This window comes from Silurus meridionalis, chromosome 14 (genome assembly GCF_014805685.1).
Source record: "Silurus meridionalis isolate SWU-2019-XX chromosome 14, ASM1480568v1, whole genome shotgun sequence".
Taxonomy (NCBI): domain Eukaryota; kingdom Metazoa; phylum Chordata; class Actinopteri; order Siluriformes; family Siluridae; genus Silurus; species Silurus meridionalis.
This window is the reverse complement of record NC_060897.1, coordinates 1770343-1784167: the sequence shown is the minus strand read 5'-3', so window position 1 is coordinate 1784167 and position 13825 is coordinate 1770343. Positions and strand designations below refer to the sequence as shown.

The 13825-nt window shown below is 41.2% G+C and overlaps 2 protein-coding genes across 3 annotated transcripts in view; both read right to left on the bottom strand.

The window, feature by feature from the left end:
- rundc1 (RUN domain containing 1) overlaps window positions 1-1801 on the bottom strand; it is a 6133-nt gene extending 4332 nt beyond the window's left edge. The window contains exon 1 of one of the 2 annotated variants that reach the window (XM_046866902.1): window positions 999-1801. In XM_046866902.1, the coding sequence (XP_046722858.1) occupies window positions 999-1373 (375 nt within the window). In that variant the 5' untranslated portion in view covers window positions 1374-1801. The remainder of the gene's footprint in view (window positions 1-998) is intronic. The other variant, XM_046866903.1, reaches the window with a different exon arrangement.
- Window positions 1802-2820: 1019 nt separating this feature from the next.
- The window catches only part of grna (granulin a), a 40244-nt gene continuing 29239 nt past the window's right edge, over window positions 2821-13825 (bottom strand). Inside the window, 8 exon segments of the mRNA XM_046866616.1 lie at window positions 2821-4067; window positions 6220-6444; window positions 8699-8796; window positions 8899-9052; window positions 9654-9751; window positions 9853-10006; window positions 10886-10983; window positions 11112-11265. Of these exon segments, the coding sequence (XP_046722572.1) occupies window positions 3954-4067; window positions 6220-6444; window positions 8699-8796; window positions 8899-9052; window positions 9654-9751; window positions 9853-10006; window positions 10886-10983; window positions 11112-11265 (1095 nt within the window). The 3' untranslated portion in view covers window positions 2821-3953.

The following is a 13825-nucleotide window of genomic DNA, read 5'->3' as shown; positions in this document are numbered from 1 at the left end:
AAATGTTTCCATCTCAACTGAAAATGGTTTTCTTGGTCCTTCCTTGAACTACCACCACCAGGGGTTGCAATGAGGTTCTTGTTAAACCCTACACCACCACCACCACCACCACCACCATGAAGAACCTCCGAAGAACTTCCAAGGTTCTGCAAATGACGTGTCCAAAGCTACTGGTCAATGATGTGAAGAGCTACATTTCAGAAATACTGCAAAAACAAAACAAACAAAAAAGTGCATTACAGCTGCCATGAAATTAGGAATCAGAAGTGTGGAAACAATCTTCTAAGAAGAACCCTTTTGGAAAAAAGTTCCAAGAAGAACCTTTCCAAGTGGAGCCTCAGCTGAAAGCTCCTGGACTTTATTTCAAAATGACTGTGAAAAGTGGATTAGAGCTGCCATGGGTTCCATAAATGATTCAGAAGAACCTTTAAATGTTCCTCAAAGTGTTGCAATGAGCCAGTATAAAAGTGCCTTCGAATGTTCTCCTAATTCATGAACTTTTGGAGGATGTGGACCTACATCTAGAATCCCAAGTGTGCTTTGGTTAGAGATGCAGAAAGGTTCTAGAAACCTCTGGAAACACCAATGACCAATGAATGTGGGTGAAGCATATAAGGTTCCACATGGAACCCCAGAAAGAATGTTTATTTATTCCATGAGGATCTTCTGGATCTGGAACCCTGAATGTGCACACTGGTTTGGTCAATTAAAGGCTCCATGAAGAACCCTACAAAGTGTTTGTATGTTCCATAAGGAACCCTTGGTGGTGACAGACCAAGTGACCTGCCTACATCTTGAGCACTAAACATGGACGTTAATTAGATACTTGAATGCTCCATGTGAAGAAGTTTCTATGGTCCATAAGGAACCCTTGGTTGATATAAACCTAATAAACTGCCTATACTCAGAACCCTGGAAGTTCTAGAGAAGAACTGAGGAGCCACCAGAAGACACTTTAAGGTTGTAGGAGTTGATGTGTGGATCAGTCAAACCCTCACCGAGTTCTGGAGCGGATGCTGCGCGCGGCAGCCCAGGACGTGAGGACACCCCCTGAACGCGAAGTCCTCCAGCTCCTTCAGCATCTTCTCCTTGTCCTGCTCCTCGCTCGGCCCGTGGACGATCTGCTTCAGGCGGAACTGCACCTGGGCGAAGTGCGACGTGAGCGCCAGCAGGGACGAGTGCAGCTGCTCGTGTTCTTCCTCCAGCCGCCGCAGACGCGTCGCTGTCGACGTCTCCGCCACACCGGCCAGAGCTCCGTGTCCCTGCCCGCGCTCATCCTCGGGACTGGCGACGGCACCCACCGGAGCCCAGCGCTCACCGGCGCCGGTCACCGCAGCCTCGCTGTCCGTCTCCACCGCCTCCTCCGCCCACATTCCGGCTCTGGTTTATTTATTTGTTTGTTTGTTTGTTTATGAATCTATTCATGAATATATTAAAACAGTGTCTCTTCCTGATTAAACGTTATTTTTAAATATAATCCGATCGGATGTTTCCCGTCGCAGCTGCTGAACCCGCAGGTGCGGCCGCCATCTTGTGAGTCCGCCGTGACGTCATCTAGGCGAGCGGGTCGCGGAGCGACGCCGTGACCGTAAACACCCAAGATCTCAAAACCATGCGTGCGCCGGCGGGAATCCAACTCAGGCATCAGCCATGGTTTACAAATCAGGGGAAAATGGAGGCGCGCACGCCGGCCGGGGATTAAGCGAGAGCGCGATGACGTCAGGGGCATGGTTTGTTTATTTGTTTGTTTGTTTGTTCAAGAAAGAATAAAAGACAATAAAAGAAAGAAAATAAAAAGAACACAAGAAAGAAAAAAGACCAAAGACACACAATAAAACAGAAAGAAAGACAATTAAAAGGAAAGAAATAGAAAGAAAGAAAGAAAGAAAGAAAGAAAGAAAGAAAGAAAGAAAGAAAGACCATGAGAAAGAAAATAAAGACAATAAAACAGAAAGAAAGAAAGAAAGAAAGAAAGAAAGAAAGAAAGAAAGAAAGAAAGAAAGCAATAAAAGAAACAAAACCAAAGACAGATAATAAAACAGAAAGACAATTAAAAGAAAGATAAAACAAGAAAGAAAAAAAGAAAAGAAATAGAAAGAAAGCAATAGAAAAAAGAAAAGAAAGAAAGAAAGAAAGAAAGAAAGAAAGAAAGAAAATTAAAATAAAGAAAACTGAACAAAGACAGACAATAAAATCAAAAGAAAGACAATCGAAAGAAAGGAAGATAATAAAACAAAAGAAAGAGAAAGAAAGAAAGCAATAAAATGAAAATAAAAGGAAAGAAAGAAATAGAAAGACCATAAGAAAGAAAAGACAATTAAAAGATAGAAACAAAGAAAGAAAGAAAGAAAGAAAGAAAGAAAGAAAGAAAGAAAGAAAAAAACATAAGAAAGAAAATTTAACAACAACAGACAATAAAATCGAAAGAAAATGTTATAATGAAAGAAAGAAATATGGTCTTTATTTTTGTTGCTCAGTTCCACTGAAGGAATAAAGTATTGGCACCCTTGTTGGCTGGGAGAGAAGGTGTTGGTGGTGGAAGCTCTTTTCTGCTCATGTTGATCTTTCCACAGAGTCGCTCTGTACACGAGCCAGAAACGCTTTCAGCTTTTATCTTTTCCTTCTATAAACACATGAAAACACCTGAGAGGAAAAACACTGAGAAGATACGGAGATGTTCCTCAGTTTGGAAGATCACAGCAGGTCACAACCAGATGAAGGCAGATAAAAAGCTTAAAGGTGAAAGGGTGGAGGACATGATTGTGCTTTTACTCAACTTCAGTTCATGAGCTAATAGTAAAATAGTGGGCGGAGCTGAGATTCTTTCAAGAAAATCACTTTTATTCAAATCAATACAGCACAAGTTTATTATAGAAACTCAGTGGAAATCATAATTTAACATCAAACATCGAAAGGGAAAAAGAATCAGAAGATCACAGTGATGGATAGAAACCATATGACCAAAGATCTGGTGACACCTGACCATAAAGTATGAGCATTTTTTTAACATCCCATTCCACACTTAGTCTCCATTTCCTGTTATAAAGATCTCCAGTCTTCAGAGAAGATGTTCCACCAGATTTTGTGGAGATTTGTGTGAGATTTTATTCAGCTACAGGTGTTAGTGAAGTCAGGTACTGATGTAGGCGAGGCGAGGAGGCCCATGGTCTGGGGTGTAGTTAGCGTGAAACACAAAGGCTCCCTCTGGTGGGGTAAAGGAGATATGACAGCTGGGGCTGTTACAAAAAACCACTTGCCTACTGATTTGTTGACGGTGATGTGGCGAGCGGTCTTTTATCCCACAAACCACATCACTGATAAAAATGTCCATTCAGGTCTTTATTACTGTAAATAGCAATGAAATTCTACTTGCTAGTTCTCCAGAGAAAAGCTTTACATTAGCCATGCTAGTTATGTACTAGCTAGCAATTATATACCAAACTGCTGTTTTTGTGACCATGACTATTCCATTACACATGCTCACAACACTCTAAGAACCTCCTGAACTGGTGCAATACCAGGACATAATATCTGCAATCTTTTTTTTTAGCTTCTCTGTAGCAAAGCAGGTTGAGATGCTAGCTAGCTAATCATCATTAAGACGTGTTAAATGGTTTAAGTGGCCATTTGCTGAGGAGTGTAGGAAGGTATGAGGTCAGTACAGGGTTCGGAGATTGATGATTGATGAATTAGTGCAAACAGAATGATCTTTAGGATGAAGTTCAGCTCTTTCTGATTATCTTCCTTTCATGTTTTTATTCAAAATAAAATCAACATTCATCACCTGATTAGTGTAACGTGTGTGTGATCATTATTCTAGTTTAAAGTGTGATGCCACTTAGTAGGATTACCTTGGTGTGTGTGTGTGTGTGTGTGTGTGTGTGTGTGTGTGTGTGTGTGTGTGTGTGTGTGTGTGTGTGTATGTGTGTGTGTGTGTGTGTGTGTGTGGCTCGCTACTTCTTGGAGAACATGTCCCAGTTGAAGCCCATCACTGGAGTGCAGGAGCCGGACTTGTCACAGGTATATCCAGCGGGACAGCAACGTTGCATATCACTGCAACACACAGCCTACTCACACACACACACACACACACACACACACACACACACACACACACACACACACACATTTAGTGTAAATATGAATTCATGACCTATTAGTTACAAAAATCTTCACAATATCAGTTCATCTAAAAGAAACATGACCTGTGTTTCAGTTCTGCTAAAGGGTGTGTAAGGGTCATGTTTACCACTGTGTAGGATCTGTGTTTAGTCTTCTGTCAGTACACTGTATAGCAGTTGCTGAAGTTTTGTAAGAGGAATGTTGTCCCATATGAGTGTGAAACAGGATTCTATCTGCTCAACAATTCTGGGTTTTCTTTGTTGTATTTCTCATATCATGATGCGCCAAATGCTTTCCAATGGTCAAAGGTCTAGACTGCAGACAGGAAGTTTAGCACCCGGGGTCTTCTACTACAAAGTCATGCTATTGTAATAGATGCAGTATGTAGTTAGCATTGGCTTGCTAAAGACCTTTCCTGAAGAAGACCTTTTCCAGATGTGGAAGCATTTGTTGCTCTAAATCCTGTATAAACCAGTCACCACTGATTGAGGCTTTCCTAATGTAAAAGCTGCCCATTCCACAGGCGCTAAAGTGCCACCATACCATCAGAGATGCAGCTTTTTGAACTGAGCTCTAATAGCAAGCCAGATAATCCCTCTCCTCTTTAGTCTGGAGGACGTGGTGTCCATGGTTTCTACATTTTTTGAAAAACTTTGGCCAGAGAGAATGGCAGCGTTTCTGTATCATGTTCACGCATGACTACTTCTTTGAATGTTAGAGCTTTAACCTGCATTTGTGAATGACATGGAAAACTGTGTACATAGACAATGATTTCTGGTGTTAATGAGCCCATGCTGTCGTTTCAATTACTGAATCAGTTCTACTGAAGAAGGTGTGGCCTGTGTGCCAGGACTGCAAAAGGAGGTGTGAATTGTGGATCAGCTCTACTAAAGAAGGTGTGGCTCGTGTGTCAGTTCCACCAAAAGAGGGATGCTTTATATCTTAGTTCCACTGAAGGGGGAGTGGTTTGTGTGCCAATTCTATTATAGGGGGTGTGGCCGGTGTGTACGTTCTACTAAAGGAGGTGTGGCTTGTGTGCCAGGTCTGAAAAAGGAGGCGTGGTCTCTGACTAATATTCTTTCTATTATAATAAATCATTGTATTAAAGCAAGCTGGTTTGATGTTTTCAAAAGAGAAATTGATTCAATTGATTGAGTGATTAATTGCAACTGCATTAGTATCTGTTCTAAATGTACCTTAAATTAATACTTTTCAAGTTTTTGATACTTTAATCAACATGCGTATGGACAAATATTGCTGCTTTATGCAAATCTATGTTTATTATTAGTGAAACCAAACCCAACATGGAGCATGAAGACTAAATATTTTTGTGAATGTTTTGAAGTAATAATGGTGCTCTCATTTACATAAATCATCAGGACACCAAATGGAACCTTTGCTATGTTTCCACACGGACGGTTAATGAGGTGATACCAGAGAAACTGTACCTCTTTATACTTTCATACTGATTACAGAATCAGAGACTATTTTGTTTTTGATGTCCTTGAGGCAAATATCCAGTGAGATTTATGTTGTTTTATTTATGTGTCTGTGAAAAGAGACGACAGAGACGGTGGAGAGCGCCCCCTGTCTGTTTTCTTTATTTTACAAAAGCACAGGGTTTTGATGTTATATTATGAGCGTATACAAATAAAAGTAAACCTTTTACAGATTAAAATTATATATTTCTCTTCTCTGTACGTAAGTATAAATAGAGTAATTTAAGTTAGTTTGAGCGCTGTGAAGGAAAAAAATCCTCAAAACGCCCCCAGATGGTTAATTGTGTTCATCATGATGGATTTTGCTGCTGATTTGAGACTTTAGTAAAACTAATGTTTATATTTTTATATCTGAGTAAAGAAAGGGTGTCACGAACAAACGTGTGTTGCGTTGACTGTTTTAATTTCGCTTCTTTTATATGTATTTATTTATGTTTGTTTATTATGTTTAATAAAAACGGTCAAACAGAAATGCTTTAATAAAATTAATTAATAAAATTAATTAATAAAATTGAATGGCGTTAAAATAAATGTGCGTTAATGCGTTATTAACACATTTTGACAGCCCTATTAGAAACACATTAAATTCCATCTTTACCTTCAGAAACGGGCAGCAGCCCCAGGAGCTCTCTGACATCCTGCAGCAGGTTTCTGTGTCTCTGCATCTGAACCCTTCTCCGCAGTCAATGTTCTTCTGGACCTGCGGTGACAACATTTCCCGTTTCCCAGAGTCGAATTTTATCCTGGAGCTTTTCTCACACCACTGATCACGGCAGACGTAGCCTTTCGGACAGCAGTTCTCTCCGTCCTCGCAGCACGTAGCCTGGGATGAAATAAACAGGCCTAAATTGGTTATACATGTAGCTTAGTGTTCCTACTCCTAAGCCTGTTCTTTATACTTCACTAATTCAGCTGCAGAGCAAGAATTAGTGCTAGAAGGTTATAAATTTAAATCCTTATTCAAAATGGAAGAGAACATATTCTGACATATTACTACCTAATGTCAGTTCCACCACAGGGCCAACTAGAACTTGAAAACAAGTAGACGTGAAAGGCAAAAATGATTCTACAAAATTGCCATTTTTTTTAATACTTATATACTGTTTTACCAAGTCGAAATTACAATTTTAGGGTCCAACAAATAACTCAAGCAAATAATTCCTTCACGAATAGATCACCCTCATTTTAAAAGTAATCTAATGTGCTGCGCTGAAGCAATCAGACAAGGCTGAGACAGACTTCCAGTATCATCTCTGTTTATAAATCCATGATCTGATACTGTGTACATGAAATAAACCGGCTCCCGTGTAGACAATGCCATGTCATATCGCATCTTTACCCATAAAATCCTATTAACTGAGTGATCCGTGTACTGGTTGGTTGCTAAGTTTTTATTGTGTGTTGTTTGTTTCATACTTCCGTGTCCTTGTTCCTGTTTTGCTCATTTTGTGGAACTGGGTTTGACTTTGTTTGCTTTTGTCGGCCTGTTTTAAAGTACACAACAGGCTCCTGCCTGCGAGGAACTTTTTTTACTCAAACATGATCTGAATATCAAATACCGTATTTTCTGGACTATAAGCCGCTACTTTTTTCCCATGTTTTGAACCCCGCAGCTTAAACAGCGAATCGGCTAATTTATGGATTTTTCCTGAGTTTTTCCGGGTTTAACAAAATTCAAGATAAAAACTGAACCCCATAATATTAGACCAATGAAATTGCAGAACGGGTTCAGGTGAACCAATGAAACTCTTTATATTAAATCAGATGCGCTCCCACTGAATCGGGCCGCACCACATCATAAATATGCACGCGGTTCCTCTGATGTTTGACCTGTCGCTCACTCGGACCGTCTACAGGAAATGTGAATCATTCGTCACGCTGAAAACAACCGGGCATGAAAACACACACTTCACCTGTGTTCTGAGCTGCACGGCATCGGGAGAAAAGATTCACCGATGGTGATTTTTAAACGCACGACGATGCCAAAAGATAAACTCCTGAGAGAAATAGTTGTGAAAGGAAGGAGGAAGACAGTGAACAATCACTTTCTTGGTAGGCTACTGTTTAGATACAAGCCATGTAACAGACACTGTCTTTCATTAAAGCCTGTGTAAAGTTCATTAGTTTCAGTGTAGACACCTGCGGCTTATAGACAGGTGTGGCGTATTTATGTTCAAAATAAACATCTTGACTTGACTTGACTTGATCTTTGTCAAATTCAGTGGGTGCGGCTTATATTTGGGTGCGTTTAATAGTCCGGAAATTACGGTATTTAAATATTCATTATATAAATACACACACTTTCTAGACACATGTAAATAATTATAACTTTCTTATGCCTCATTATTTTCTTATTTCTAAACTTTACTGTTTAATATTGTTTAATGTTTACTGTTTGCTGTAGTTTGCCTGTAGCCTCATTTAAGCATCTGTACATATGACAAATAAACTGAAAACTTGAACTCTGAATGCCTGTTTAGAATTATGATATAGCTCAATTCCTCTAAACATTCATGGAAGGAGTCTCCAGTTCTAGTGGAAATACTGTAGTTTATATTTTATTATTTGAACATTAGTATGTTCTCATAATGTGACGGTTTGCCTAGAGTAGATATTAATGATGAGCTCCTGTTCATGACTGACCAGAGCATATTCTTTATCCCCAATGCATAGTCCTGGCTAAATGAAGAGATACTCAGCTATAGAAATGTGCTCGTATTATTATTTACATTGAGGTTTAAACTGATCACCAAGTGGCAAAGACCCTTTAAGGTCAGACAGTCTGGAGTCTGGGACATTAAATATGTGGTAAGGTGATTGGATATGGGAAGAATGTGGCATGTTTACTACCACAATTTATTTATACAATGAAGAAAGTCTTCCCTGTGGATTTCATGACAAGAATACCAAAGAAGGAGAAGCAGGAACTAGAGGTAAAGCTAAAAAGTGTCTCAACACCTCCCACTGTGTTGTGGAGTTCACCTCTCACTCTCGCAAATCCAAATAGATGTTGACATGTTGGACCCATTGTCCGCTATTCTTCAGATGGTTCTGAAGGGTTCTGTCTGAGCTTTTACCTCAGGAAAAGGGCAGCAGCCCCATCCTCCCTTTACGTCCTTACAGCATGTGGTTCCATCAGGACAAGCCACAGTGTCGTCACAGGAAACATCAGAAACTGAACACACAAGCAAGAGGATTATCATTTTAATGATTAAGAAAACAATATCTTTAGTTTTATAGTTTGACCATTAATTGTTAATCATATCTGATGACATACGCTTGGATTCTGGAACCTTCAGTCCATCGATTGGTCGGCTTGCGACCTTCTTCAGCCAGGGCACTAAATCGTAAGGGTCATCACATGTCTGAGCTGCGAGGTTACACTTTTTACCTTGAGGACAGCAGTGGGTAAAGTCCTCACAACACACCGCCTATGAAAAAAACATTTTCACATGAACTTCACAGTCACACTGTGACCAAGTCTATTCTTAAAGATGCACTATGAATACTGTGGACTGATCATGTGATCCTGTTTATTATTTAAAATGTATCTGAAAAAATGCAGGTTCTGTTTCCTTTTATAGACGTGAGGACCTGGTCAAGCACTGTTCTGGAAACAGAGGGTGGAGATGGCCAAAGTGTATGTTAAAAATACCAAACCTGTATAAAATTTTGCTAAAAGTGTTCTATGTTTCAGTAATCAGCAACAAGTATGATAGAAAAAAATGAGCCATGGCAAAAAAAAACTCCTGATAATTTTGCTGAAAAGCACAAAAGATTACAAGAAGATTGTCTGTCATGGAATTCTCATCACTTGCTGAGGTTGTCAACCTTTTCTAGGTACTCAGCTAGAGGGAATATTCTCATCTTATTCTTAAAAGCCTAAGATTGTGGAAGATTGTGTGTATTATCATTTATCACAAATTTGATTAATTCCATGGGATTTGAAATACTTTTTAAACCTCTGTATATAGTCACATGGCAAACACTTGTCTTACTGCTGAATAAACTGTGTTCTCAATAACATTTTACCTGAGGAAAAGGGCAGCAGCCAAATCCTCCCTTTCCATCCTTACAGCATGTGGTTCCATCAGGACAAGCCACAGTGTCGTCACAGGGAACATCAGAAACTGAACACACAAGCAAGAGGAATATCATTTTAATTATTAAAATACAATATCTTTATTTCTATAGTTCACCAAAAAATTTTTAATTATATCTGATGACATACGCTTGGATTCTGGAACCTTCTGTCCATCAAATGATCGGCTCGGGACCTTCTTCAGCCAGGGCACTGAACCGAAAGGATCATCACATGTCTGAGCTGCGAGGTTACACTTTTTACCGTGAGGACAGCAGTGGATAAAGTCCTCACAACACACCGCCTACAAACAAAACAACTTCACATGAACTTCACAGTCACACTGTGACCAAGTCTATTCTTAAAAATGTTAAATTAATACTATGGATGGAAGTGATGACCTGGTCAAGCACTGTTCTGGGAACAGGAACAGAGGGTGGAGATGCCAAAGTGAATAGTAAAAAATCTCACAGCTGTATGAAATGTTGCTAACAAGTGTTCTACGTTTCAGAGAGCAGCAGCAAGTATAAGATGAGAGTAAAGAGCAGTGAAGAGAAATACTCCTGATAATATTGCTGAAAACACCAAAGATTACAAGAAGTTCGGCTGTCATGGAATTCTTACCACTTTCTGTGGTTGTCAACCTTTTCTAGGTACTCAGATATGGGAATAAAAAGTGGAGTAGATATTAATGATGAGCTCCTGTTCATGACTGACCAGAGCATATTCTTTATCCCCAATGCATAGTCCAGGCTATATGAAGAGTTACTCAGCTATAGGAATGTGTTTGTATTATTATTTACATTGAGGTTCAAACCTATCACCAAGTGAAAAAGACCTTTTAAGGTCAGACAGTCTGGAGTCTGGGACATTAAATATGAGATAAGATGAATGGATATGGGAAGAGTGCAGCATATTTACTACCATAATCTATTTATACCATTAAGAAAGTCTTCCCTGTGGATTTTATGACAAGAATACCAAAGAAGGAGAAGCAGGAACCAGAGGAAAGCTAAAAACCATGTCTCAAAACCTCCCACTGTCTTGTGGAGTTCACCTCTCACTGTCCCAAATCCAAATGGATGTTGACGTGATCTCACCCATTGTCCGCTATTCTTAAATAACAAACAGACACACAGTTCTCAAGGCAGATGGTTCGGGAGGGTTATGTCTAAACTTTTACCTGAGGAAAAGGGCAGCAGCCAAATCCTCCCTTTCCATCCTTACAGCATGTGGTTCCATCAGGACAAGCCACAGTGTCGTCACAGGGAACATCAGAAACTGAACACACAAGCCAGAGGAATATCATTTTAATTATTAAAAAATCAAAATCGTAATACCTAAATAATTATCTTATAATTTATTTCTATAGTTCACCAAAAAATTGTTAATCATATCTGATGACATACGCTTGGATTGTGGAACCTTCTGTCCATCGATTGGTCGGCTTGGGACCTTCTTCAGCCAGGGCACTGAACCGAAAGGATCATCACATGTCTGAGCTGCGAGGTTACACTTTTTACCGTGAGGACAGCAGTGGATAAAGTCCTCACAACACACCGCCTACGAACAAAACATCTTCACATGAACTTCACAGTCACACAGTGACTAAGTCTATTCTAAAAAATGCAAAATAAATACTCTGGATGGAAGTGAGCATTTGGTCAAACACTGTTCTGGGAACAGAGGGTGGAGATGCCCGAAGTGAATAATAAAAATCTCACAGCTGTTTGAAATGTTGCTAATAAATGTTCTATGTGTCAGGGAGCAGCAGCAAGTATAAGATGAGAGTAAAGAGCAGTGGAAGAGAAAAACTCCTGATAATATTGCTGAAAACACCAAAGATTACAAGAAGATTGGCTGTCATGGAACTCTTAGCACTTGCTGAGTTTCTCAACCTTTTCTAGGTACTTAGATATGGAAATAAAAAGGGGAGTAGATATTAATGATGAGCTCCTGTTCATGACTGACCAAAACATATTCTTTATATCAATGCATAGTCCTGGCTAAATGAAGAGTTACTCAGCTATAGGAATGTGCTCGTATTATTATTTACATTGAGATTCAAACTGATCACCAAGTGGCAAAGACCCTTTAAGGTCAGACATTCTGGAGTCTGGGACATTAAATATGTGGTAAGGTGAGTGGATATGGGAAGAATGTGGCATGTTTACTACCACAATTTATTTATACTATAAAGAAAGTCTTCCCTGTGGATTTCATAACAAGAATACCAAAGAAGGAGAAGCAGGAACCAGAGTTAAAGCTAAAAATAGTGTCTCAACACCTCCCACTGTGTTGTGGAGTTCACCTCTTACTGTCCCAAATCCAAATGGATGTTGACGTGTTCTTACCCATTGTCCGCTATTCTTAAAGAACAAACAGACACACAGGCCTCAAGGCAGATGGTTCGGGAGGGTTATGTCCGAGTTTTTACCTGAGGAAAAGGGCAGCAGTCCCATCCTCCTTTTCCGTCCTTACAGGGAGTAGCCCCTTAGCATGAGGGGCTACTCGATTCAGTTCAAGTCCTCTCCTCCCCGCTTCAACAGGGTGTGTCCCACTCTGGTGGGACCCAAGCAGGCTCTATTCCTGGAACAAGAAGTACTCACTCTCTTAAGGAAGGAGACCATCGAGGTGATCCCTTCTTTACTCAGAGAGTCTGGTTTTTACGGCCAGTACCTCGTGGTTCCAAAGAAGATTCTAGATCTACATTCCTTCAACCACTTACTAATGAGGCTGAGGTTCAGGATGCTCACCCTCAACAGGCTATGTCTCAGATCAGGTCCGAGGACTGGTTTGTCACGAGAGATTTAAAGGACGCCGGCTCATAGGAGATTCTTGAGGTTTGCCTTTGGTAGTGAAGCTTACCAATATCGGGTCCTCCTGTTTGGCCTTGCGCTCTCACCCTGCAACTTTCCTTAAGTGTATAGGTGGAGGAACGAGAGGAGCGAACACGCTGGATCTTGTTTACACAAACATCCCCGGCGCGTATCGTGCGGAGCCCGCCCCATCTCGGATACTCAGACCACTGCTCTGTTATGTTGATTCCAGCATACAGACCGCTCGTCAGACGCTCTAAACTGGTTCTGAAACAGGTGAAAACCTGGCCAGAAGGAGCTACTTCTGCTCTTCAGGACTGTTTTGAGTGCACTGACTGGGACATGTTTAGAGAGGCTGCAACCTCGGCGATTCCATCAACTTGGAAGAGTACACGTCATCAGTGACCTGCTACATCAGCAAGTGCGTTGACGATGTGACCATCTCCAAGACCATCACTACACGCTCCAACCAGAAGCCGTGGATGACTGCAAATGTGCGTGCGCTGCTGAAACAAAGAGACTCAGCCTTCAGAACAGGGGACAAGGCGGCCTTAAAACAGCAAGGGCCAAACTGTCTCGTGCCATCAGAGAGGCAAAGCGCGCGCACGCGAAGAAAATCCACGACCACTTCCAGGACAGTGGAGACACTCGGCGCATGTGGCAGGGCATCCAGGCGATCACGAATTACAAGACCACATCACCTGCTTGTGACCGTGGCGCCTCCCTCCCAGATCGCTGAACGACTTCTACGCCCGGTTTGAGGTACAGAACAATGTGGTGGCGAGGAAGACCATCCTCCTCCCACTGACCAGGTGCTCTGTCTAACCACAGCTGAAGTGAGGAAAACTCTATGCAGAGTTAACCCACGGAAGTCTGCTGGACCTGACAACATTCCTGGCAGAGTGCTCAGGGAATGTGCAGAACAACTAGCAGATGTCTTCACTGACATCTTCAACATCTCCCTGAGCAGCAACGTTGTTCCCACGTGCCTCAAGACAACGACCATCGTTCCTGTGCCAAAGAAATCGACTGTCTCCTGCCTCAATGACTATCGTCCGTCGCGCTCACTCCCATCGTGATGAAGTGCTTGAGAGGCTTGTCATGAGGCACATCAAGACACAGCTTCCACCCTCCTGGACCCCATGCAGTTTGCGTATCGTCCAAACCGTTCCACGGACGATGCCATCTCCACAACCCTCCACCTGGCCCTCACCCACCTGGATAACAAGGACTCATATGTACGAATGCTGTTCATTGATTTCAGCTCAGCATTCAACACAATCATTCCTCAGCACCTGATCGAG